Source organism: Zeus faber (genome assembly GCF_960531495.2).
Source record: "Zeus faber genome assembly, chromosome: 20".
In the NCBI taxonomy this organism is placed as follows: domain Eukaryota; kingdom Metazoa; phylum Chordata; class Actinopteri; order Zeiformes; family Zeidae; genus Zeus; species Zeus faber.
This window is the reverse complement of record NC_137207.1, coordinates 6,663,935-6,688,954: the sequence shown is the minus strand read 5'-3', so window position 1 is coordinate 6,688,954 and position 25,020 is coordinate 6,663,935. Positions and strand designations below refer to the sequence as shown.

At 45.0% G+C, this 25,020-nt stretch overlaps 2 protein-coding genes across 2 annotated transcripts; one reads left to right on the top strand and one right to left on the bottom strand.

The window, feature by feature from the left end:
* Nucleotides 1-3,372: 3,372 nt before the first annotated feature.
* Nucleotides 3,373-10,551, top strand: rsph10b (radial spoke head 10 homolog B). Its single transcript, XM_080020723.1, has 19 exons — nucleotides 3,373-3,444; nucleotides 3,526-3,594; nucleotides 3,674-3,847; nucleotides 3,994-4,079; nucleotides 4,183-4,303; nucleotides 4,433-4,609; nucleotides 4,716-4,851; nucleotides 5,002-5,126; nucleotides 5,211-5,400; nucleotides 5,476-5,584; nucleotides 5,732-5,811; nucleotides 6,005-6,153; nucleotides 6,372-6,479; nucleotides 8,406-8,603; nucleotides 8,784-8,834; nucleotides 8,939-9,014; nucleotides 9,211-9,321; nucleotides 9,880-10,090; nucleotides 10,278-10,551. The coding sequence occupies exons 1-19, from the start codon at nucleotides 3,397-3,399 to the stop codon at nucleotides 10,465-10,467; spliced, it is 2,409 nt and encodes an 802-aa protein (XP_079876849.1). The 5' UTR covers nucleotides 3,373-3,396; the 3' UTR covers nucleotides 10,468-10,551.
* A 151-nt stretch (nucleotides 10,552-10,702) lies between these two features.
* On the bottom strand, nucleotides 10,703-20,949 carry dlgap5 (discs, large homolog-associated protein 5; the record flags this gene model as incomplete). Its single annotated transcript, XM_080020722.1, has 19 exons — nucleotides 20,924-20,949; nucleotides 19,605-19,907; nucleotides 17,685-17,881; nucleotides 17,411-17,482; nucleotides 17,238-17,277; nucleotides 16,350-16,433; nucleotides 16,150-16,239; nucleotides 15,917-15,985; nucleotides 15,749-15,783; nucleotides 15,422-15,660; nucleotides 13,459-13,602; nucleotides 13,276-13,364; nucleotides 13,024-13,184; nucleotides 12,826-12,927; nucleotides 12,232-12,466; nucleotides 11,425-11,990; nucleotides 11,136-11,304; nucleotides 10,936-10,979; nucleotides 10,703-10,822 (listed from the first exon to the last, which is right to left on the bottom strand). Exons 2-19 carry the CDS (start codon nucleotides 19,840-19,842, stop codon nucleotides 10,703-10,705), a joined length of 2,694 nt encoding a protein of 897 aa, XP_079876848.1. The 5' UTR covers nucleotides 19,843-19,907; nucleotides 20,924-20,949.
* Nucleotides 20,950-25,020: the final 4,071 nt, after the last annotated feature.

Sequence of the window (25,020 nt, the reverse complement as noted above, 5' to 3'; positions counted from 1 at the left end):
TGCCGTTTAATTATCTGTATTGCTTGTTAAGTGACATTGTGCACAATTTGTGTAAAGCATTAAAGTTGTAATCTTTTATCAAATGCAATTTGAGTTAATGCTGCGTTGTAGTATAGTTTGGGTCTACAAGGGCTTCCGTATTTGTTGTCACGTTACAGTCGTTGCCATGGCGATGCTGTTTACTTCGCGATTCCGTGCGTGGAACGACAAGCGCAGCGGAGAAGAAATTGAAGTGGCGAAAACAACACCGGACTCTTAACAAAAGAGAAGTACAATACTGTATTATTGACGGTCAACTTAAGAGACAGCGGCATCTTTTTGAGCATTGGGAGGAAAACAATAACAAAGGGCCGTTTCTCAAAATAATTATGATTGTCTGCACTGTGAATGCCCGGATGTAGCGTGGGCAATTAAAGGCTTTTACATTTTTTTTTTTCTACCACAAGAAGGTAATTATTATTTATCTAAATACGTTAAATACATTTTGATTAATTTTTTTTATTGAAATTCCTCTTACTTTTTTCCCTGCTATACCAGCTTTTGATACCTCCTCGTTTACTTTTCTCTCTTTCAATTTTTTTGTTAGATAATGGTCCTGCTCGTTCTGCCGTCTGGACAACTTTCTCATCACAAGCTGAATGAAGAGATTACGCACTCCCTACTCTTTGTGATATATTGTCATTGAGAGGTGAGTCAATTTTATTTTAATGACATCCACACAGCGCACACGGCCATAGGTTAAAACAGTGACCCTTTCGTGCCATTTGGTCAGATTTTGTCTCTGGGACCTCAATGTGGGAACATATTCCATTGTTCAAAAGTGATTTAGTTCAACATTCCATACCTGTCTATACCTGTCTGATTCTATGGTCAAATCAAATGATTGTACATTCTCTAATGGTGCTAACGTCTTGTAACATAATGGTGAAGTTGAACTATGAATCATTTTTCTGGGGACCCCCTGGAACCTAGTGAAGGACCCCTGGGGGTCCCCGGACCACAGGTTGAGACCAAATGGTTTAGAAGACAAGGAATGCAAGGGCCAGAACGGCCTGTGAGACTTAAGAAATAATTGGCAGCGTCGCACACTTACTGTTATTCCCTATTTTACTATTATTATCATTATTATTATTATTATTATTATTATTATAACCACACGATCTTGGAACGCTTATGCTATTACTTTGTGAAAAGGTTCGGCCAACACCACAGGATATTCAAAATTTTGTGGCGCTGCAGAGTAGTTTTGCCGTTCCGCCACACATTTCTAACTTGCTGTTGTTATGGAAACACATTTGAACATATTAGGGGAATTCCCCGCATTGCGCCGCTTGCCGCCGCATCCCGGGGGCAATCATCGTGGGATGTCTTTATAACATCACAACCTTCCCTCTGTACAGCTGAGGGTGTGGAGGAGCCTCTGTTAAATCGCAAGAAGACCATGGACCCGTCTGCCCCCACAATGCTCGATGTTTGGAGCAACTCCCACCAGTATACGCTAAGGAAGAAAGCAGATGATATGTGTCTTCCTTCTTCTATACACATACACGCGTATGTACCTACACACATTGTCTAGTGTTGCTAGCTCCGACACTGTTTCCTGTCCGGGCCACAAACCCACATAGTAACAAACGTGAAGGGCCCCATGTGAGCCCCATCCTAAAAATAGATGAAGGGAACCAATTAAACAAATAACACAAAAAACATTTTAGTTTTTCATGCATTAGCAAAATGAGACAAAATCAAATAACTTTGTCAGGAAAAAGTACGTGAACCTCTAGGATTCTCCGATTAATTAAGGGGTTAATTAAGGGTCACGCGCTCCAGTGAATCGGAATACAATCAGGAGTGCATTTGGATGGTCCTGCCTTATAAAAAATAAAATTGTCGCTCTCAATGATTGGTCTTAACCACACAGGTTTTTGGAAGCAGGCCATGCCCCAATCAAAAGAGCTAAGGACCTCCAGAAAACGAATTGTTGATGCTCGTTAGGCAGGGTTGCAAAACAATTTCTCAAAGAGTTCAGGGGTCCACGAATCTACCAGTCAGGCGGATTCCGTACAAATGGAGGAAATCAACACCACTGATACTCTCCCCAGGAGTGGTCGTCCAAGAAAAATCACTCCCGAGAACAAAGCGTATAGTATTACAATTCTATAATGCTCTTCTAGGAGGTCACAAAGAACCCAAAGGTAAAGGATCTGCAGCCATGTCGGCCTTCATGAGTCCACCATCTGGCAAAAGCACTGGACAAGAATAGTGTGCATTGGACGATAGCAAGGAGGACGCCTCTACTCTCCAAGAGAAAATTTGCTGCCTGTCTTAAGTTTTCTCAAGACCACTTGGATGAATGCTGTTGGCAGAATATTCTGTGGACAGATGAGTCAAAAAAAATAACTTCATGGCTTAAACGAGAAACCTGATTTTTTTTAGCAAATACCGAACACTGCAATCCAACATAAGAACCTCATCCCACCCACGAAAAACGTTGGCAGCAGTATCATGGTTTGGGACTGCTTTGCCGCCTCGGGACCAGGACGGCTTGCCACCAGAGGGCACTATGAATTCGGGATTGTGCCATCAAATTTCGTAGGAGGAACGTAAGGGTATCTGCCCATGAACTGAAGCTCAAAAGAAGGTAGCTCTCGCAGCAAGAAAACCACCCAAAACACACAAGTCGGGCACCAAAGAATGGTTGCAGAGCTGTGTAGTTTTGCGTCTTGGAATGGCTGAGTCAACGCCTAACCAAACATTTGCGGCAGGACCTGAAGCCAGGCGAGAGGGCCCACCAACGTCAGTGAGTTGAAGACATTCTTCAAGGAGAGAGTGGCTTAAATTCCTCCAAGCAGGTGTCCGGGACTGATCAACAGTTTCTGGAAATGTTTGGTGGGGATTCATGGCCACTCAAGGGGGTCACACAGGTCAGTCGAAGCAAAGGTTCATGTACTTTTCACAACAAAGACATATGATGTTGGATCGTTCTGCTCAAGAAAAAAAATGAAAAAAGTATCGGGGTTTTTTGTGTTGTTTGTTTAATTGGGTTCCCTTTTATGTATTTTTAGGACTGATGATATTTTATACATAAATTCAGAGAAACTAAAGGGTTCACAAATTTTCTAGAATCACTGTATAAAGACGGATACATAGATGGACAAATACATATAGACCATTATTAGATAGATGATAGACAGACAGACTGACCAGTGGCTGTGCTCTTCTCATTATCGGGAGGACACACACACATACACATACAAACACATTCCCTCACAGACACATGCACACACACAGGACCAGCACACCTTGAGAACTTCACCAGGAATCAAGTTTTATTTTGTCATTGCATTCCCGTGTCTGTTTGGGATCAACAGGTATGAAGGGGAAAGGTATAAAGAGCTCATGCATGGAGAAGGCGTTGCATATTTTCAAGGCGGCCATGTGTACAAGGTATTGAAGAGGCACTGTTGTCGAGCAACAAAATCTTAACACCGGGGCCGAGTTTGAACTGAAATGTGTTTGTCTCTGAAGGGCATGTTTTCAGAGGGTCTAATGCACGGACAGGGCATCTACACATGGGCCAGTGGAGCGACGTATGAGGTTAACTACTATCTTAATATCAAACTTTTATAAATTTGACTCTATAAGTGTTTGTGGACTGAACTTTCTAATGTGGCAGGGAGAGTTTGTGTCCAACATACCCATGGGCCATGGAAAGTACACCTGGCTGGATGGCAGCACTTATCAGGGTGACATTTACAATGCTATTCGTCATGGCAACGGGACTCATAAAAATGCCCAGAACTCTGTGGTATACCGAGGGCAATGGCATGCTGGCAAAAGGCATGGAAAGGTATTGCATGATTCCTCTGTTATCTCATTCTAACAGTTGGATAGTATTATAATCTATAATCTGCAATCGAATTCAGAAAGGAATCCTTAGGTTAGTACTACATGGCTGTTTTAAGATCGCGTGCGAGCCTCTTTTCTCGTTGTTAGGGTGTGATCTATTACAACCAGGATGCGTCTTCCTGGTATGAAGGAGACTGGCTGAAAAACAAGAGAGAGGGCTGGGGTCTGAGAAGGTACGTACACGTTGAGAAAGACTGAAAACACTGTGTTCTGCTTTCGTAAAAACTTTAAACACGGTATTAAGTCAGTAACAAGATGTCACGTTTTCAAATGCAGATACCCGTCCGGCAGTGTTTATGAAGGGGAGTGGGAAAACAATGTGAGGCACGGAAGCGGCACGATGAGGTGGCTGACACTGGGACAGCAATACACCGGGGCCTGGCACGATGGTGTTCAGGTACAAAAACACATCGTTAGTCCCTCGCCCTCTGGTTTTGCAATGTCATCTAAAAATAGCTGTGGTTCTCCGGTGGCTGCTGTTGGTTTTCCATCTGAAGGTGTTCATTCTGCTTGGGTTTACTGGCAGCATGGGCAAGGCACCCACACCTGGTTCCTGAAGCGGGCCCCAGGCTCCCAGTATCCCCAGGCTAATAAATACTCTGGGGATTTTGTTATGGGTGCGAGGCACGGACAGGGCACCTTCCACTACGCCAGCGGGGCGCTTTACCAAGGAGGATGGAAGAACAATAAAAAGCATGGGCAGGTAATCTCGGGCTGATTATACAGACTGGTGGAGCGCTAATGATGGTCATCATGAAACCATCGTTATTAATTCATTCTGATAAATAGTGCCATATTGTTTGTGACAGGCAAAGTTCATATTTAAAAATGGACGCGTGTTTGAGGGAGAGTTTGTGGATGATCACATGGCAGACTTTCCGTCTTTCTGTCTGGACGGTTCAAAGACCCCCAATCTGAGTGGAATTAGGTCTCGCACTCCCTGTGGTAAACGCACAATTTCTCTTCGATTTTGAATTTATGAGTTTATGTTGTGGATTGTACAGTAAGACACTAGAATAGTGAGGCTAGAATAGTTGTGGTCAGATTCCCTTCACACATACCTGAGTTAAGTGAGCTCACGTTTTGCTTTTAAAGGTGTGGTTCCTCAGAGACCCCTGGGGCTTGCTAATAACTCAATGCTTGGACCGGACATGATTCTGGACCTCGGATCTCTCCTAGACCAAGTCCCAGAGAGTCAAATCGACACTGCGCTCAAACAGGTCAGCCCCCCCACCCCCCGCTGTTGTCATTTGTCATACTCCAATCTCTGAACTGACCCTGGAAGTGTTCGGCCTATGAACCAGGTGGGGTTTGTGGTGTTCCGCCGCCTCGCGGAGCTCAAGTCCATCTACAGTTTCTACAGCAGCCTCGGCCACTCCCGCTCCCAAGACAACACCTTCCTGCTGTCCCACCTGCAGTACTGGCGTTTGCTCAAAGACTGTAAAGTCCACCACCACGGAAAAGATTTGGCCCAGTTGGACCGCCTCGTCACCAGTAGGTGCCTCAGATCAACACATTCATTTGTGAACATGAACACTCTGCATATTGTCAATTTTTATTTTCCCTTAGGCGATGTCCCTCCAGAGGAGATCCACTCCCCCTTCACTGCTATACTGCTCCATAGATTCCTCAGTTCTGTCGTGGCTGTGGCCTACCACACCTACCATAAGGACATGGAGTAAGAAATTGACCCTTATTCTGTGATATAATGACGACTTGGATATTATTAATTTACAGTAATAACCTATAATTCTGGGATGAACATTGTTTGTTTATATGTGTTCAGACAGAGAAAAACAACAGCGCCTTTGACTCTCTGTCGCAGGTCATCCAAGAACATTCTGGCTGCGTGTTTTTCCAGGCTGATGGAAGACAACATTCTGCCCAATGCAAAGAATGTTAAAGGTTAAGGCATATTTGGTATAGGAGCATTTGTGACACGCACGCACACACACACACACACACACACACACACACACACACACACACACACACACACACACACACACACACACACACACACACACACACACACACACACACACACACACACAAGCAGATATACCCTTGTGCTTATTAATGATGGCCGCCTCGACAGGGTTTCTCTTCAACAACCCTCTGCATGTGGGGGTTGGTGTGAACTACCTGGACAGGTGCTGGGACATCTTCCAGAGCCTCAGCGCGCTGAGCCAACAACACTCAACCGACTGGACCATGACCCTGCGACAGCTGGTGCAGTTCGTCACGGTATACATTCAAATTTTGCAATGTCTCTATATTTTTGTTTTTTCTTCCTACCATGCCTGTGGCCCCTCATATAAACAACCAAGGAGGTTGGCTGGTTTCGCTATCATTAAAGACCAACGTACGATAGCAAAATAGGTTGATGAAGGAACGTGTCAGCGATTATAATTCCATTTACTTTGTCATTTTGATGGTTTTGATTTTTTTCTAATCGCCGCAAGGATCTGGGTCTGCTCGACACAGTGCTGACCACACGAAGGTTATTGGAGATCGTCACTGCAGAGAACGCCGACTCCGGTGATCTCACCTACTGCAACTTGGATGTGGAGGTCAGTTTTCTCCATTGAAAACGTAGATACAAACGGCACAACCTGTTGCTTTGTTTCCGTTCATGTTTTCATCTCTTGCCCGTTCACTCCCTCCCGCCTGCGTTCACCTTCTGAAAGTCAAGCTTCAATCTGTCGCCGATTTGCTTGTCACTACTTTTCATTTGGTCATCATCATCAAAATTCTATTCATGAAAATGATTAAATTGATTAGTTTAATAGAGCTTCATTTATTCAGGTAGGTGGAAGGGAGCAAGGCCTTGAGCTGAATCAAAGTTACTTGGTTGAACTAGCAGACTTCCTATCGGGAATGTTCAGCATCTTTGACTATTTTACATGCTTTCCGTATTGGTGCTGTGTTTTATGTTTCATAGACTGAGCAATGCAGACAACTGCCATTGCAGCTTTGGAAAAAAAAAAAACTCATGACAACCACACCACTCCTTTAAGTATCCAAGATGGCAGCCGCAAATGGCGGCCTCGGTGAATTGGTGCGCGCTGTTTTGCACCTTTTTGTGTTAATGTTGTTGTTTTTTGCGACCGCACACGGATTGTCTTCACGAGAGAAGACATCCTTTAACATCAGGGAATGCTGACCAGGCCGCTGTCTGGAGGAGAAATAAAAAACACCTCTTGAGTTAGGTTTTTCATTTTCCATACAAGTAAGAAACGAAGGAAACAAATCAAATCAAAAACTTTCTCTATGAGATTATATTATATATTGCTATATTATTAGCACATGATTTGCATATTGAGTTGCAGGTATGGGCGTGGTTTTTTTTCAGCATGAATGGGCATCGAGGTAGCGGATTGTCTGGGCAATTGCCTGGCGGATACATTTTTTTTCAATTGACATCATCAATGTCAATCGCGATCAATAGAGTTTATCGCCAATCGACGATTTACTCGTAAATCTGCCCAAGCCTAGGCTGAGTGGTCGGATCTCAGTGCATCTTGGGTGCATTCACACCTGTACTTGGAGCTTGTACTTAGAGCTGTCCATTTGTGACTGGATCACCCAAGAAACCCAAGACGCATTTTAATGGCAGATGTAAACAGGGTCTCGTGGAAGCCAGGTTCGCTGGCTGACATCATGGATGAGGGCGGAGAGAAATAAGTGAAAGTACTCCTTAAAGCTTTAAGTAAATTTAATAACAGCAGGGTACCTTCTCCAAGTGCACCCCAGAGAAATACAAAAAAGTTGTGGCAGTAGCAGGAGCATATATGACTTGCATATAAGATGGCCGAGAGAGGGTTGGGTGACTTACAGCCTCGGCGCCCAATGGGGGAGCTCGGTGGCCAGCACTACCTTGTACACAAAAACATTGAAGAGGAAGGGAGTTGGCACAAAAACATATTACTTTTATAAAGCATATATGAGTATTATATGAAGCGAATGGATATTGATTATGAAAGGTAATTTGAAAATATCTTCAACATCTCTCACAACAATACACCTTCCCCCCTGCGGCCCCCCCCCCAGACAGACTCCCACTCAAATACTTGTGCAATTATATATGTACAATAACAATATACAAACTGTGACTACCAAGTAATACATAGTTATTTATAATCATAATTAATGACTATACCAATAACCTATCCTGTGCAAAGGATTGTATTGCATATTCTGTATATGTTTGACTATTATTGTTTTGCGGGTTTTTTTAGCTGTTTGTGTATATTTGGCAAATGAAGCTTTTTTAACTTATTTTTTATTTACTTCATATTCTATTTTATTTTATTAATTCATTAAATTAATAAATTGTTTTTTTTATAACAAAAAGTAAAAACATTTCCCAGACTGTTTAGCTTTTTGTAATGCTAATCATCTGTAGACACGCAGCAATAATCACTACGACAAATACCTCGTAAATGCAGCCGGTGAGATTCTGATTCTGATTCATTCCGCCCCCCCCCCCCCCGTAGATAACGTTCCTGGAGTTCTTCGAAGTGCTCCTGGGCTGTTGTATGTTTAAGTGCACCGTGGCAGAGAACTCCTCCCAGCAGTCGCAGCCCAGCCCAGAGGTGGAGAGGGGCTCTCAACCGGCGCAGAGTCCGCTGGGAACACCAGGACTACCCTCGCAATCGGTCATCCCCTTCTCTTACGATCTTCCTGTTTGCATGGTTTGTTCCGTGGGGTTCAGCCTGTTTTTTGTCCAAAGATTTAAAGAAACGACTATAGCTGGGGAAAGTGGTATCCCATGAAGAAGGGCGAAGGGGGCTGCGCTGGTCGTGGTTGTTATTCTGTCTACCTGCGTGTTGTCCTCCACACGACATGACTCTTGATGTGTCTCCGCTATCCAGGATGTACCAATAACTGTCTCACCCAAAGTCTCAAGCACAAAGTCCACCGAGGTGGGTTTAACATAAAACGGGAAAAAAAAAATGGAATGTGTTGTTGATATAGTTTTACATAGTCTCTTTTAGATGCGTATTCACTAACATATTGTCCTAACTAGAGGGAGAAATCTGTGGATGTTTGGAACTCATCCAGCTTGGAGGACATGGAAGCTCCGCAGAAAGCTCTGACTGCCGGTTTGTTTGAGTTTTAACACCGTTGTTTTTTTTGTTTTTTTTGCATTGTCTTAATTATTTTTGATTCATCCAAATTAAGCTAATTTCCGAGGTATTGTCATTTGGATCATAATCTTATGTGATTTTCTAAATTGTGATGGGAAACCACATTTAATTCCGATGTTGCCGTTAGTGAATGTGCTATTCTCTGTCTCAGACACAGAGGGAGGGGATCCTGATTTCCCCCAGGACGAGCCCGTTGCAGGTGCTAGTGATGTGGGCCCAGCACTGGAGGCAGACAGCAATCCTTCACCTCTATTCAGCGCAGGTACACACTGCAGTGCCTCCTAGAATTTGTATAGACACAGTGACCGTGCCGGGAGAAACAGTTGTGACAGTTCCCCTGCCGCACGCCACCCAAGAGGCTTTTCCCAGGCTCCCCGACACAGGCAAGGGTGTGAGGGACAAGCTGGTTTATCGGTGAGGTTGTAATATGCCATCAGATGGAATCAGGTCATGACAAACGCCCCCCTCCTGTGTGTGTGGGAAAATGGGTGATTTAACCCATGCTTATCCATTGCTCTAATGAGCAACTGGTGCACAGCCACCCCTGATCCTGGGCCCAATAAACTTGACCCAAAACAGGTGTGGCTGCTTAAATCACACCACCCCCATACCATAACAACACTGTCATAAATAGTATTTATTGTTACACCAATGTTGTTGTTACACTAATCTCTGTCGCAATGTAGCTGAATGTTATTCTCCCTTTTAAGTCGCTTTGGATAAAAGCGTCTGCTAAATGACTAAATGTAAATGTAATAAATCCTACCAAAATGGCTTTGATGATGTTTAGGTGTGGTTTCTCTATAATTCAATACACAAGAGCCCACAAAGGAGATCGGAGCGCAAGCAAGTGGAGAGGAGCCCGAGGAGAGTGAACTCGACATGTGGACCCAGGGGATGGACCAGTTCTTCAACCAGCTGTTCTCCGCCTATGAGCACAGTGTGCAACTCAAGGCGGAGGTCAGGGAAGAAAGAGTTCGCCAGGAGGCCCAGAGTCTCATCGCTCTTGCCAAGGTACAAGAGCTGGCCAGGTGAGTCTGATTTAATGTGCACTTCATTCTGTCCTATAACAGCCCCATTCACTCATTTATTGGATGTCATGACAAATCCAAAATGCATAACTTAAGCTCACATTTAAGATTACTTTGTCAACAGGCATTTGAGTTATGTTAACCTCTCCGTTTCATTCCTGGATGGCTCTATTTTTTTGTACTCCAGGCGCAGAGAGGAGTGGAAGGCAGAGACGAGACGTCAAGAAGAGGTGAGGCGGCAGAAAGCGGAAGAGGAGGCAGAGAAGATGGAGGGCCATGACGAGGGTGATTCTCCCCCACCTTTGAGTCCAGTGGCCTCCAACTCGTCGCTCACAGCCAAACATTCTGCAGCGTCCAAAAAGAAGAAACGGCCCTAGCTCTACTACCTTATTCCCAGACTTAAAGAGTTTTGTCTGATTTCTATTTACTAAGGCATTGCTTACTCTGAAACTTCACCATGAAATAACCACTCATAGAACTTTGAAATCTAAGAATTGTTTATTTGAAGTGAATTAAATCTCAAAGCTTTCCAGATTTCTTTTACTCCATACAGATATATATATATTAAAAAAACAAAAATAAAACATTAAAAGTAAATTTTTCAGGAGAGAACTATTCTTTTTGTGGTGCGTTAGAAGGAGGAGTGAAGACCATGAGGTCGGCTGGGCAGAGGGACTGGCTGATCCTGTCCCTGAAGTCAGGGGTGAAGAGCAGAAGGTCCAACTCCACTGTCTGGGAACACACAAGCAACGAACAGACATCAGGATCTGAACAGACAAAGTGAATGGAGAAAGTCCGTTCATGCATTTTTGGGGAGTCAGAGGTGAAAACTGTGAGACATTAACCTGTGGCGTTTGGGGAATGAGCACCAAAGGCACACCGTGCAACCCTGTGGGCAAAGTGGAAAAAAAAAAAAAAGAGTGAGCTCGCCGGGGTAAAGTGAAACCAAAACACCAACAAAAGAGATGCTGCGTGAATTGGGTGCAATGTTTCCAGTAAATAACATTTCAGTTTAGTTCCCGTTTGTCTGGTGTGCACCCATTACCTCGGTGGTTCCCCCCTGCTTCTTCTTGAGGGAGCGGGCTCGCTGCGGGGCTCTCCATCTCCACATCCACCACCATGGGCAGCCTCTCTATGGCGCTGGTCTCCCTCGGTGACAGGCTGCTTCTCTCTGTCGGCCGTAGGTAGCGCTCAAAGTCCAAACCAGGAATGCACTTAAACAAATGAGGAAAAAATGGGTTTGAAATTCCAGTATAGTATACTCAGACCTTATTTCCTAATTGGCCTATTTAAATTTGATTTGCATCATTCATATCGCAGTCGTGAAGGTTCACCTCAATGACTGAGCCGTCCGGAGTCTGGCTCATGGATTCCTGTGACTCATCGGGGATGTCCAGGTTTGGCTCTGCGGCGCTTCCCCTTGCGGGGGTTGAGGGAGGCGAGCAGGGAGATGGGGTAAAGCTCGGAGTGCAGGGCTCTGGGACACGAGACGGAGATGCGCTGCCAGTGGCTTCGGCAGGTCCACCCTGTGTCAGAACGGCGGGGGCATCTGAAACGATGCACTTTGCTTGGGGAGCGGTGCGGCACTCAGGTATGGCGTCACCGTCGCCACAGGGTGCTATGTTGTGTTGCCCGGGAACTGTTGGGCTGCCGTCAAGGTGTGCGTGAACTTCCTCCACAGGCGCGAACTTGAGGGCGAGGTTCCTGGGGGTCTTGGCGCCCGGACAGGGACTTTGCATGGGGGTTAGGCCGCAGTGGGAAGGAGTTTGGGTGCGAAGGGCGGGTGAGGAGCGCAACATTGCAGCGGATCGCCGGGTGACCCGCTCTGGAGTGGCGGAGGGAGGGAGGGAGGAGTGGGGCAGTGACGCATTGCTCAGACGGGCAGATCTCCTCGCAGAGTCTGTAGAGACCAAACAGCATTTGATGTGTTTCTTTTACTCAACAACCTCTAATAGGAAACGTTCCCAAAGGAAAACATTATTTTTTTGTGTTAGTCATGTTCAGGTACACCTTTGATTTATATTTGCTAAAAGATGATGAGTTTCAGCAATCACAAAGAGAACAAAAAAGCACTCATCTAAAGAGATCCACCCATAACCCTATTCGGAGGAGGTAAGGTAAGGTAAGGAGGTAAGACTCACTCGGTAGCCTGGCCGGGCTCTCCACCTGGTAAAAGCCGCCATCGAACAGCACGTTGTCTCCGCACATGGCCCCTGCCGGCAGCTCAGGGCCCTGCTCCGTGTCGCAAGCCTGGGCAACTTTTACAGCCTCAGCCGCCTGCTGCCTGGCCTTCATGGCCGCCTTCACAGCAGCCAGACGAGACTTGGCTGCTGCATTGGTGCCCGGTTGTTTGGGAGCTGCAGCTGAGGGCGGTTTCTGTACAAAATGCATGTCAGCGTAAGTGAGCAAATTTATTGTATTATCCGCTGGCAAAGATAAGACAAAAAGCAAACATTCTTTGTGCTCTTTCTTGTATATTTTTTAATTACCATTTGATTGCCTTCTATTAATGTGAAACACTGCCTTGCATGTTGTGTATAAAAGGAGGTTATTATTATTAGGTTAATACAATCTAACAGATGCTACAACACTTATTGCAATATAAAAGTAGATTTGAAATTTTAACCTAAGAAAGTCCTACGCAAAAATTTGGCACAAGAGCTGTTTTACAGTTCACCCAGTACAGCGTGTATCGTGCATCTTTGGTTAAAAAGAGGCAGGACGATTTTTCTCACCTTAACTGCTTTCTTTTGTCGGGGAGGGGGCTTGTTTTCCTCCACCCAGTTCCTGGCCTCAGCCTCCTTGAGGGCGCAAAACTTTCTGTAGACGTCCTCTACCTTAAAAAGGAAGAAACCCACAAAAAAAAAAAGTACATTTTAGAACAACTCCACATATTTGTGTCTCAAGGCCTTGTTCATTACTTTGCTTCCGACCTGGAAGTAGACCATGTCCCAGAACCCCTGCAGATCCATGCAAGTGATGATCTTCTCCCCTCTGCCGAGCTCGCAATCATCCACCAGCCCGCTGAACTGAGCGAAACGTTCCTTCATCAGCAGTCTGGCCTGGCCGACTGCTGTTCGCATACAATCCCGCACTGCACAAACACAGGTGTTCAAACCCTTATTAAAAGGGGAAGGTTTATTGACTTTGACATTCAACACGCCATCCTGGTTTGTAAAACTTACTCTCTTCTGGAATCGACTCATCCTGGAATTTACATTCCCACTGGCCACACAGGCTGGTCAGCGTGGCGGTCTCCGTGCTGATCTCTGATCTAAACACAAGATATATTTGTTAACAAAATAGGGGTTAATAAATTCCTACTGACCCGACTTGCCATCCTGTCCACTAAAGTGCCATTTTCTTACCTAAAGTAGGGTACATCGTGCTCTGGCTCCTGGGGGCCGACTGGGGCCAGGGAGTGGACTGGAGATGTTGGGGGTGCAGAGTCAGTGGGCTCAGCCTGGAGCTCCAAGTCCAAGGACAGTGCAGGAGGAAGAGTGAAGCTGGGACTGGTGGGAAATCAGATATAGCACCCGTCAATCAACTCCAGCAAATAGCAGTGAACTAAAATACATACCGTATTTTCACGACCATAAGGCGCACCGTACTAAAAGGCGCAGTCTCAGTTATGTGTGCCATTACTGTATTTAACACACACATAAGGCGCACCGGATTATAGGGCGCGGGTTTTATATACCGGTACATATCCTCTACTACGTTTAAATACCTCTACTGCGTATTTAAAAATAGAGCGGGGGCAAAACTGAGTATGTTTGTGCTTTATTCATGTATTTATTACAAAGTATTAATAAAACCCATCGAAGTCATCATCCTCTGTTTATGAATTAAACAGCTGCGCTAAATCAGACATGCCAGTTTCCCCTTCTTCGCTGTCAGAGTCACTTTCCGTGTCGTGCGGCTCCTCGGAAATGATGCCGGCTTTTGCGAAAGCTCGAACAACAGTGCCAGCAGACACGTTAGCCCAAGCATCTACAATCCATCCGCAAACTGTGGCGTAACTTGCCCGGCGCTGCCTTCCACTTTTCGTGAAACTGTGGTCTCCGTCGGTCATCCATCGCTCCCACGCCGCTCGCAGCCTTACTTTGAACGGCCGGTTCACACCGATGTCGAGCGGTTGAAGTTCCTTTGTCAGACCTCCCGGAATAACAGCAAGCACAGCGTTCATTTGTTTCACCTTGTTTTTCACATCGGCTGTGAGATGGGCACGCATGGAGTCACAGATTAACAGCGATGGTGATGCGTGGAAAAAACCACCTGGTCTCCTTACATACACCTCCCTCAGCCACTCTTTCATCATCTCCTCATCCATCCAGCCCTTTTCATTTGCCTTAATAACGACTCCAGCTGGAAAAGTCTCTTTAGGCAAAGTCTTTCTCTTAAAAATCACCATAGGCGGCAGTTTCTGTCCATTTGCGTGGCAGCCAAGCACAACAGTAAACGACGCCTTTTCATACCCCGTTGTGCGTATCGCTACCGTGCTGGTCCCCTTCTTCTCCACCGTGTGATTCACCGGGATGTCAAAAGTGAGCGGCACCTCGTTCATGTTGGTGATGTGGCTTGGCTGGATGCGTTTGTCGGCGATGTGTTTGCTGCAGTAGGAGTGGAAGCTCGCCAGCTTTTCATTATAATCCGCCGGACGTTGCTGCGCTACCGTAGTCCTGGTCCGGATGGAAAAATGGCACCGTTTCATAAAACGAAAGCACCACGACGGACCTCCTTGAAAATGTTCAATTTTCATTTCTTCCGCTAGCGTTACTGCTTTTAGTCGAACAGTGACCGACGAAACGCTCGCCCCACTCGTTCTTTGCTCGATGATCCACCGCTCTAGTCTTTCCTCCAACTCGGGCCACCTCGCCTTATGTCCGCGGAAACTCAGCTGCGTCTTCTTCACCTGTCGGAGTTCGTTTTCCATCTTCCTCCACTTGCGAACCATCGATTCATTAATCTTGAATTCTCTCGCGGCTGCTCGATTTCCATGTTCCTCTGCGTAGCTGATAGCCTTCAGTTTAAACTGTGCTTCATAGGCGTGTCTCTTTGCCATTTTAAGGGTTGTTAAGACAACAATGTTCTGCATAAAGCACATACCTGTTCTTTTATACACAATCCACGCCCACACTTCCCCCTTTAACGTTCTCATGGTGGTCTCAACAACGTCCGCAGTAACAACACACATAGGGCGCACCGCACTATAGGGCGCGCCGCACATTTTGAGGAAAAAAAAAGACGTTTATATGCGCCTTATAGTCGCGAAAATACGGTAATAGATAAAACAGCCAGTCATTTGGTCTAAATCTTAAGAAGACTGACCTGGGCAGGAGGAAGGAATCGGCAGAGCGCGGAGTGAGAGGATCGAACTTAAAGGAGGATAAGCCGCCGGGGGCTTGAAACACATAGCCCTGGGGAGCGAAGGAGGCTGGGGGAGGGGGAGGTTCAGCGGGAGCCGGAGCCTCCAGCATCCTCTCTTCCTCTTCCGTACAGGCAGCAGGGAGTGGGGGAGGGCACGCCTTGGCTTCCACGTCCGGTTCAGCTTCCTCTGGCTCTGGCTCCTGGAGGAAATAGAATTGGCAAAAACTAACCTTCAAAAGTCCTAAAAAGACTTTTTCTTCAAGGAGTATGTTGAACTGAGACGCTCACCTTCGACACAACGGGCAGAACTGTTTCCAGTGTCACTAAGAAATAAGGGGGGGGGGGGGGGGGGGGGAGTCAGCAATGTGTGGAACACAGAAGAAGCTTTCACCGAGGGAAATAAACCACTAACTGGTGGACGGTAACAAACAAATGCATTTACGGTTTGGCTGGTACCTTTGTCACTTTTGCTGCCAGGGGGCGGTGCTGCGACCTTGACATTTGTTTTGGTCCTGGTTCTCCTATCTAAACCAGCAGAGAGGAGCAACAGGGAGCAAATGACAGTATGAACAGTCGACAGTGCTCTCATATCCTATACGGTGTCATTTCATATAATTGAAATGGCAACGACAAAGTGGTGATCCAGGATGTACGTTTCGGTTTAACTTCATGAAAACCACAGCGTGTACCTGTTGTCGTCTTGTCTTTCGCTTTGGGAACTGCCGCGGTCGGAGGTCTGTTAGCAGACCTGGTGGATGCGGCACGAACCACTGGCTCCACTTTATTAACACGAGGGAGAGAAAATGATAAAAAAAAAAACAAAACAGTAGAAATGCAATGTCACCAAATTACACAAAAGCCATTTTAATAGTTAAATGTTCTTAGTTACCTGTAGCAGCTTTAGTTCTGGTGATGGGGGCTGGTTGGTTGACTGCAACTCTGCTTCTAGTCTGCCTTCCCACTGCAGGCTCCACTATAGAAGAAGAGGGTGAGGACTGAAATTATATTTCATTCAACACAGCTGGAGTCTAAATCATAGTTTAGAGCAGTGTTCTCCCAACCACTGTGCCACAGCACACTTGTGGGCTGCGAGAGAACTCGCCCGGTGTGCTTTTCAAATTTATGAAAATTATTGTGTTGCAAGATCAAAACTGCAAGGCTGTACCATCTCATCAATTCCAACCAGAATACCAGCTCAAGGAGAACAAGTTTCACTCAGAGTCAGGACTATTCATAGTGATGAGTCGTTCGACTTCTAAAGTTTGGTTCTGGACAAATCACTCAGTGAAAGAGCCGTTCGATTTTCCGACCCTTCATTCATTTGACTCAATGCCGTAATGCATGGGCAAGCAAGGGAGGACTGAGCAAGGGAGGACTTCCTGTGAACCATGAGCGAGACTCAAAAGAGCCATTTGGCACTGAGTTGTGAATGGAACTCTCACCAGAATCTTGCATCACTATTAGAAGGCCATAATAATAATAATAACAACAACAACAACAACAACAGGCACATCTTACAGGTGTTATAGATATTTCGGACATTTCTAATGGTTAACTGGATAGTGGGGTTATTTTATTGTAAATAGTGTGCTATGGAAGAAAAGAGGTCAAGGAACACTGGTTTAGAGTTTGATGCAGTGGAAAATAGTTTGCCAAAAACAAGCAGGCAACCAGTACAAGTCACTTGAGATTTAAAGATGTCTTTAGGAAACCAGAGCGAGCTGTCCCTGAACACCCACAGGAGACACTCTGGATAACCTGTGTCCTGGTTATTTACCTTTGCTCACAGCCATGCTTTGCTCCAGTTGTTTTGGCGGCTGCAGAGAGTGAGGTAAAACCAGGAGGACAAAGGAGAGAAAGATCAGGGTTTGGATTGGAGTCTCACAGAAATAATAAAAGCAGCTGCAGCAGGTGGAATTGACAACATGATGATTTCCATCAAGGCGGTACCTTCTGTGGCTGCTGCTGTTTCATGGAGCGTGTCACTCTGGTGTTCTGGGGGTGGCTGCTTTGAGAGGTTGCCTGAAAAAAGGATGGATAACGTTGACCTTTTTTTACTTCAGTTCCATTACTTTAAGCGGCCACAACCCAAACATCCGAGTAACTACTCTCATTTTACGTCAGGAAGTTAAAACTGACGAGGCTACACAGAGGATAAAAACGTAGAGAAACACGATTCTCAAAAGCAAGTAGAAAGTTTGATTTTAAAAGCTTACTGTCTTACCACTTTGGCTCTTGTTTGCGTGGCCGTTGTTGTTTGGGCCGGAGGCAGAGGCGCGATGAAGACGCTGTTCTGAGGCCGATAGAGGCCCACCTTGAACACGCCTTTTTTCTCCTTCGCCCTCTTTTCCTTTTCCTTCTCCAGAGCCTTGCGCTCCTTCCAGCGCTCCAGCTGCTTCAGCCTCTCGATTCCGGCCACTTCTAGAGCAGAGAGTGACGAGATCAAGAGATTGAGGAGCCAGAAATAGCAGAGAGTTCTTAAAACTAAATTCCATCTCGGTGAAAGCGCGACAAAAGACGGTCACAAAGGTGTTTCGCTAAGTCCAATAGACAGCCCTTTAATGGAATAATAATGGAATATCAGGAAAATGTGATAAACGGTGAGGCAGGGATGCCACGGTGAGGAATTTTCCCCACCGGTCAATGAACTTGTGACACCAGTGTTAACGGTAACACCGGACATTTCACAACGGCGGGTGCAGAGCGTCCCTGTTATGCAAGGGCGCTAATTACAGATGGAAGGAGACAGGTCCGGTCTAGGGTCTCCTATAGCCCTCCCTCCTCCCGCTATGAGCAGACTGTGCTGGAACTCTGCTGCGTGCACAATCAGACAATTTCCCTCTCAGTGTTGTAGCGACCGACTAAGTATTGATAACACCCTTAGTATTTTACAAATTAGAATCTACAACACATTAGAAATCTACATTACAAATTAAAAAATTGTAAATTGTTTTTTCCCCATTTGATAAATGTTGGCGCTGCAACGCGGAAATTAACTAAAATGCTTTTATTTTATCTATAAAAAAATGCCAAACGACAGCAGGGACGGTGGCCACGTAAATAGCCAGTATAAGTCTGTACACTGCGTAACACCAGTAACAACATAACCGCGGCAACCGTACTATGAGGCGAACGGAACATCGAGACGGGCTCTTTTTTCTTCATGACTCCAATACGGAACATTGACGGTAGATTTACTGTAAAGTGGGGCGTGTGCTGCTGGCAGAGCCTCTTCCAGAACACTGCGTATTTTTCGTTTGTTTTCTAATGAGCATAAAACTGCCCCTGGGCACACGTGGATGTATGCGTACAACATTTTTATAAAACATAATTAATTTCTGCTGAAACACTGCATATTTTTCAGCTGTTCATTTTAAGATTCTAACAATTGCAAGGCTTGAAGTTAAATCAATGAGTCAATATTCTACTGTGATTTAAGGTTTTTTCTTTTTACAATTCAATATCTAAATAGAGATATGTTATTCATATCAATTCAACTAATTTCATCATAACATTTTGGCCTCGCTTACATGAAAGAACCATTTATATGTTGACCGTATACAATGTTGTGTTGGTCATACGATAGAAAGATGTATTGCTTGTGTTTAGTGAATAATACAGAACATTAAAAAAAAAAAAAAACCTATACCAAATAGAAATATTGGTCTGAACAAAAAAACCCATTCGATTATTATCCCAAATGCTTTAGCCTTTATAGATTGCGCTCGCTCATGTCTAATGGAAAATTCTGTTTTGGATTTTCAGTTTTTGTGTCTCAGGCAAATTTATTGAAATACTCTTAGAATTCTATATATATTTTAACATTTTTATTAACACTTTAAAGCGCCGCAACTAGTAATAAAAGAGCAGCATGCGGCTCGCGAGCATAACAGGTTGAGTATCACTGGTCTACATGTAGCAAAGGCTTTGCAGTCCACAAGTTGCAAGTGGCTGGATGTGAATGACTTCAGAGAGGCAAATCTTGGACTTAATGCTCCAAATGTCTGAATCATCCCGGTCCCAGCGAGACCTCACGCATGTCTGTGTGTACTGCCGTTGCAGTGTTTCAGATACTTTTAGCCCAAAGAAAATCTGAGCAAAAACAATCGGGTACTAATTAGTCATATTTCATCCGTTGCGTCACCTTTTGCCGCTTTCACAATGTTGGGTGCCCTCTCTTGGACGAGTGACACGTTGCCCATGACAACGGAGGCGTCCATGGCGGTGCAGTCCAGCTCGAGCAGGTTGTCCAGCTGCCTGCGACTGTTGACGGCCCGCGTTCTGTTCTCCTTCTGGGACTCGGACCTCCTGCGGGACAGTTTCACCCGCAGCATGGACATGCTGCTGTCCCGCTGGCGCAGGTGACTGAAGCGGGACTCCATAGTGACTGAAAACCTGGAGTCGTTGCGTAGGAAATGAGCGCACACCGAAACGTGACGCAAAGAACCTGAGGTAAAATAAAGACGTTGGATATTCGTCAGACATAAAAACTTCAGTTGACGATCACTCCTTGAAAACAACAGTCGAACATGGCACACCACTTCACTGTTTTAGAACAGTATAAACATATCGATATATTACCTAGTTCGTTCAAGTCACCTCGGAAATCGAGATAAATAAATGCTGTAGATCGGGTCTCATGTCAAGATCAAGGGATTTATTCGTCATATACATACTTTTATACATATATGCAGTGAAATGTCTTGCAACGCACCCGGAGATTATGCACAATAGTTAATAAACCGAACATAATAGCGAACCTAATGTCGAGGCATTATTATCACACTGGAATGTCAGTGACACCAACATTTATAACATGACATGACATGATCATCCATTTTTCGGGGTATGAGGTGTAAAATGTGAATGAGCTTTATTTGCGGATTTCGGGTGAACAACGTTACGTTAACACGCGACTACAACGTTCGTCGGATAATTCAACAAACTAACCACGAGGTGTTTGAATATCAAAATCAGACATTTTGCAATTGTTTTACGGGGGAACATCCGCTGTTTTCATCGCCACGTACTATGAAATAAAACTTGGAATAATGGAATTGACAAAAAGATCTCTATCGCGGCCGGGCGGTTCGGAAAGACAGATTACCTACCAGCACGGAAGTGCATGTAAACGTTACACCTAACACCAGGGTACCAGTGGGTGAACCCCTTTAAATGCACACAGCTTTATTTCTCGCTCACACTTCGGTTGTTCGTACAAATACACTGTACGGACAATCGTACAGTGTATTTGTACAGTGTAAATACACTGTACAAATACACGGGGACCGTCGTTCAGAACATGAGGTTGACGCTGCGTTAGCAAACATTAGCAATAGTTCGTTTTAAGCGCTGGAAACGATATGTTGCGAATATTTTCAACACACCTCGGCATTACATAACGTTTATACATTTGATAAAGTATAGAACAACGTAAAAATGGAGGGAAAAAACCTTCCTCACCTCCTGGGTAACGCCGTGCGGAATAAAACCGGTTCCTACAACTATCGAGTAAAAACAAACATGGTTGAGGTTTGAAACTTCCCTCGGACGTCTCTGATTAGCTGCGGGGCACGTTCCCTTTCAGAAAACGTGAGCAGTGATTGGCTCGTCGTTCATCCTTTGAACGCGCTGATCCTACGCGTCCCGTAGTCGTGTGGTCGCGCACGGACAAGATACCTTTACGTGCTTTTAAATATCGACTCGCTAACGTTGTTGAATTCGCGTTCTTGGATCGCTCTTGTTTTGTGGGGAAGCTGCCTTGTTCAAGACCGTCGCTCTACCTAGCGTTCAAACTAAGAAGTACAATACAGTCAAGCGCAAGTTTCATGTGTGGGCCATATTCCATTATATTTTGCTGCGGGCCAATTAAAAATGGACCAAGGGCCGCAGTTGGCCCGCGGGCCGTATTTTGGACACCCCTGATATAGGGTCATGTTATTTAGTCCCAATCACCAGTGTCTGGCTTACGTGACGGTGCACACGCATGTCCGAAGATAATAACCTTTGTTGAAACGTCGAACCTGTGTCACAAAGCAATGCTCAGCTTTTACGCTATTTACGGTAACTGCACAACCGCACCTTTGTGACGTCTGCCAGTAGAGGCCCCTAGAGATCAGGGCTCTCTCTTCTAGAACAGACCCTGGCTGCATGTACTTAAAAACGTTGTAACAGTACTTAATGAAAACATTTTTTTCATCCTCAACTCATTGTCTTATTTAGCCTTAACCGCCTGTATCGGAGATATATATATACACACACACACACACTACTCACAAAAAGTTAGGGATATTTGGCTTTCGGGTGAAATGTATGGAAAAATGTAAAAAGTGAACGCTACAGTGATTTTATCTCATGAAAGTAGAGCATTTAAGTAGAAGCATGCAATGGTGATTTCCTCATCTCAAACAATTTATTGAAACAAAAGCCAACAACAGTGGTGGGTGTCTCAATAACTTGTCATGTGCCCTTGAGCATCAATTACAGCTTGACAACGACGTCTCATGCTGTTCACAAGTCAATTTATTGTCTGCTGAGGCATGGCCCCCCACTCTTCTTGGAGGGCGGCCCTCAGGTCATTGAGGTTCTGGGGTACAGAGTTACGAGCCTCTACACGGCGACTCAGCTGATCCCATAGGTTTTCTATGAGATTCAGGTCTGGAGAAAGTGCAGGCAACTCCATTTGAGGTACCCCTGTCTCCAGCAGCCGTTCCCTAATGATGCCACCTCGATGAACTGGAGCATTGTCGTCCATGAAGATGAAATTAGACCTGTGTTGTTCATGCAGGGGCACAATGACTGGATTAATTATGTTATTCAGGTAGTATTGGCTTGTCACTGTACCATTCACAAAGTGTAGGGCAGTTCTGTATTGACTAGACACACCTGCCCACACTGTAACACCACCACCACCAAAGGCTCGTCTGGTGACAACAGTGGCTGATGCATAGCGCTCTCCTTGACATCTCCAACATCGTTGGCGGCCATCATTTCTGCTCAACGTGAATCGACTTTCATCAGAGAACAGCACTGAGGCCACTGGTCCATCGTCCAGAGTAAATGCTCCCTGGCCCCTGCAAGACGACGATGCCTGTGCCTGGTGGTGTGGTCAGGAACCCTTGCAGGTTGTCTCGCATGCAGACCACACTGATGTTAACGGTTTCAATTGGTCTGACGTGACACTTGGGTGTCTTTCATCTCCCTTAAATGTGCCTGGAGTTGAGTGGCATTCATCATCCGGTTCCCCAGGGCACTGTTCACAATGCAGCGGTCATCAGTGTGGGATGTGGCCAAACAACGTCCACTTCTATGCCTTTCTGTGACTTCCAATCTCTCTCTCTCTCTCTCTCTCTCTCTGTTGCAACCTGATGATGACACTCTGTGACACTCTAAGCTCAGTGGCCACTTCCCTCTGAGAACATCCTGTTTGAAACCTCGAAACGGCGAGGTACTGTTGATCAGTTGTTAGTTGTCGTCTTGGTCTCATGATGTCAAAATGTGAACAGCATGATGAAGAGGACTGTTTAAATACCAATTCCAATTGAACCAGGAAATGTATTGGTCGACTCATGGATCAAACACCTGTTGTGAATTTTACCGTTCAGCTCCTTGTTAGAGAACAGCAAGTTGTGCAAAAAGTACTGAAACATTGAACAGTTGGACATGTGCATTCAAAAATTTAGAGAAGGTCAAATTGAGTTCACCTGTAAAGGTTATAGTGCATTTTATCTTCATCCTGAAATTTCACCCGAAAGCCGAATATCCCTAACTTTTTGTGAGTAGTGTGTATATATATATATATATATATATATATATATATATATATATATATATACACACACACACACACACACACACACACACACACACACACACACACACACACACAGTGGGGCAAAAAAGTATTTAGTCAGCCACCAATTGTGCAATTTCTCCCACTTAAAAAGATGAGAGAGGCCTGTTATTTGCATCATAGGTATACCTCAACTATGAGAGACAAAATGAGAAAGAAAAATCCAGAAAATCACATTGTCTGATTTTTAAAGAATTTATTTGCAAATTATGGTGGAAAATAAGGTATTTGGTCAATAACAAAAGTTCATCTCAATACTTTGTTATATACCCTTTGTTTGCAATGACAGAGGTCAAACATTTTCTGTAAGTCTTCACAAGGTTTTCACACACTGTTGCTGATATTTTGGCCCATTCCTCCATGCAGATCTCCTCTAGAGCAGTGATGTTTTGGGGCTGTCGCTGGGCAACACAGACTTTCAACTCCTTCCAAAGATTTTCTATGGGGTTGAGATCTGGAGACTGGCTAGGCCACTCCAGGACCTTGAAATGCTTCTTACGAAGCCACTCCTTCGTTGCCCGGGCGGTGTGTTTGGGATCATTGTCATGCTGAAAGACCCAGCCACGTTTCATCTTCACTGCCCGTGCTGATGGAAGGAGGTTTTCACTCAAAATCTCACGATACATGGCCCCATTCATTCTTTCCTTCACACGGATCAGTCGTCCTGGTCCCTTTGCAGAAAAACAGCCCCAAAGCATGATGTTTCCACCCCCATGCTTCACAGTAGGTATGGTGTTCTTTGGTAGCAACTCAGCTTTCTTTCTCCTCCAAACACGACAAGTTGAGTTTTTACCAAAAAGTTATATTTTGGTTTCATCTGACCATATGACATTCTCCCAATCCTCTTCTGGATCATCCAAATGCCCTGTAGCAAACTTCAGACGGGCCTGGACATGTACTGGCTTAAGCAGGGGGACACGTCTGGCACTGCAGGATTTGAGTCCCTGGCGGCGTAGTGTGTTACTGATGGTAGCCTTTGTTACTTTGGTCCCAGCTCTCTGCAGGTCATTCACTAGGTCCCCCCCGTGTGGTTCTGGGATGTTTGCTCACCGTTCTTGTGATCGTTTTGACCCCATGGGGTGAGATCTTGCGTGGAGCACCAGATCGAGGGAGATTATCAGTGGTCTTGTATCTCTTCCATTTTCTAATAATTGCTCCCACAGTTGATTTCTTCACAACAAGCTGCTTACCTATTGCAGATTCAGTCTTCCCAGCCTGGTGCAGGTCAACAATTTTGTTTCTGGTGTCCTTTGACAGCTCTTTGGTCTTGGCCATAGTGGAGTTTGGAGTGTGATTGTTTGAGGACAGGTGTCTTTTATACTGATAACGAGTTCAAACAGGTGCCATTAATACAGGTAACGGGTGGAGGACAGAGGAGCCTCTGAAAGAAAAAGTTACAGGTCTGTGAAAGCCAGAAATCTTGCTTGTTTGTAGGTGACCAAATACTTATTTTACCAAGGAATTTACCAATTAATTTCCCTCCATTCTGTCTCTCATAGTCGAAGTATACCTATGATGAAAATTACAGGCCTCTCTCATCTTTTTAAGTGGGAGAACTTGCACAATTGGTGGCTGACTAAATACTTTTTTGCCCCACTGTATATATATATATATATATATATATATATATATATATACATACATACATATAGATCTCCCCCGAGGATCGAGCCCGTTGCATATTTGTCTTTGTGTACCTTGATGACAT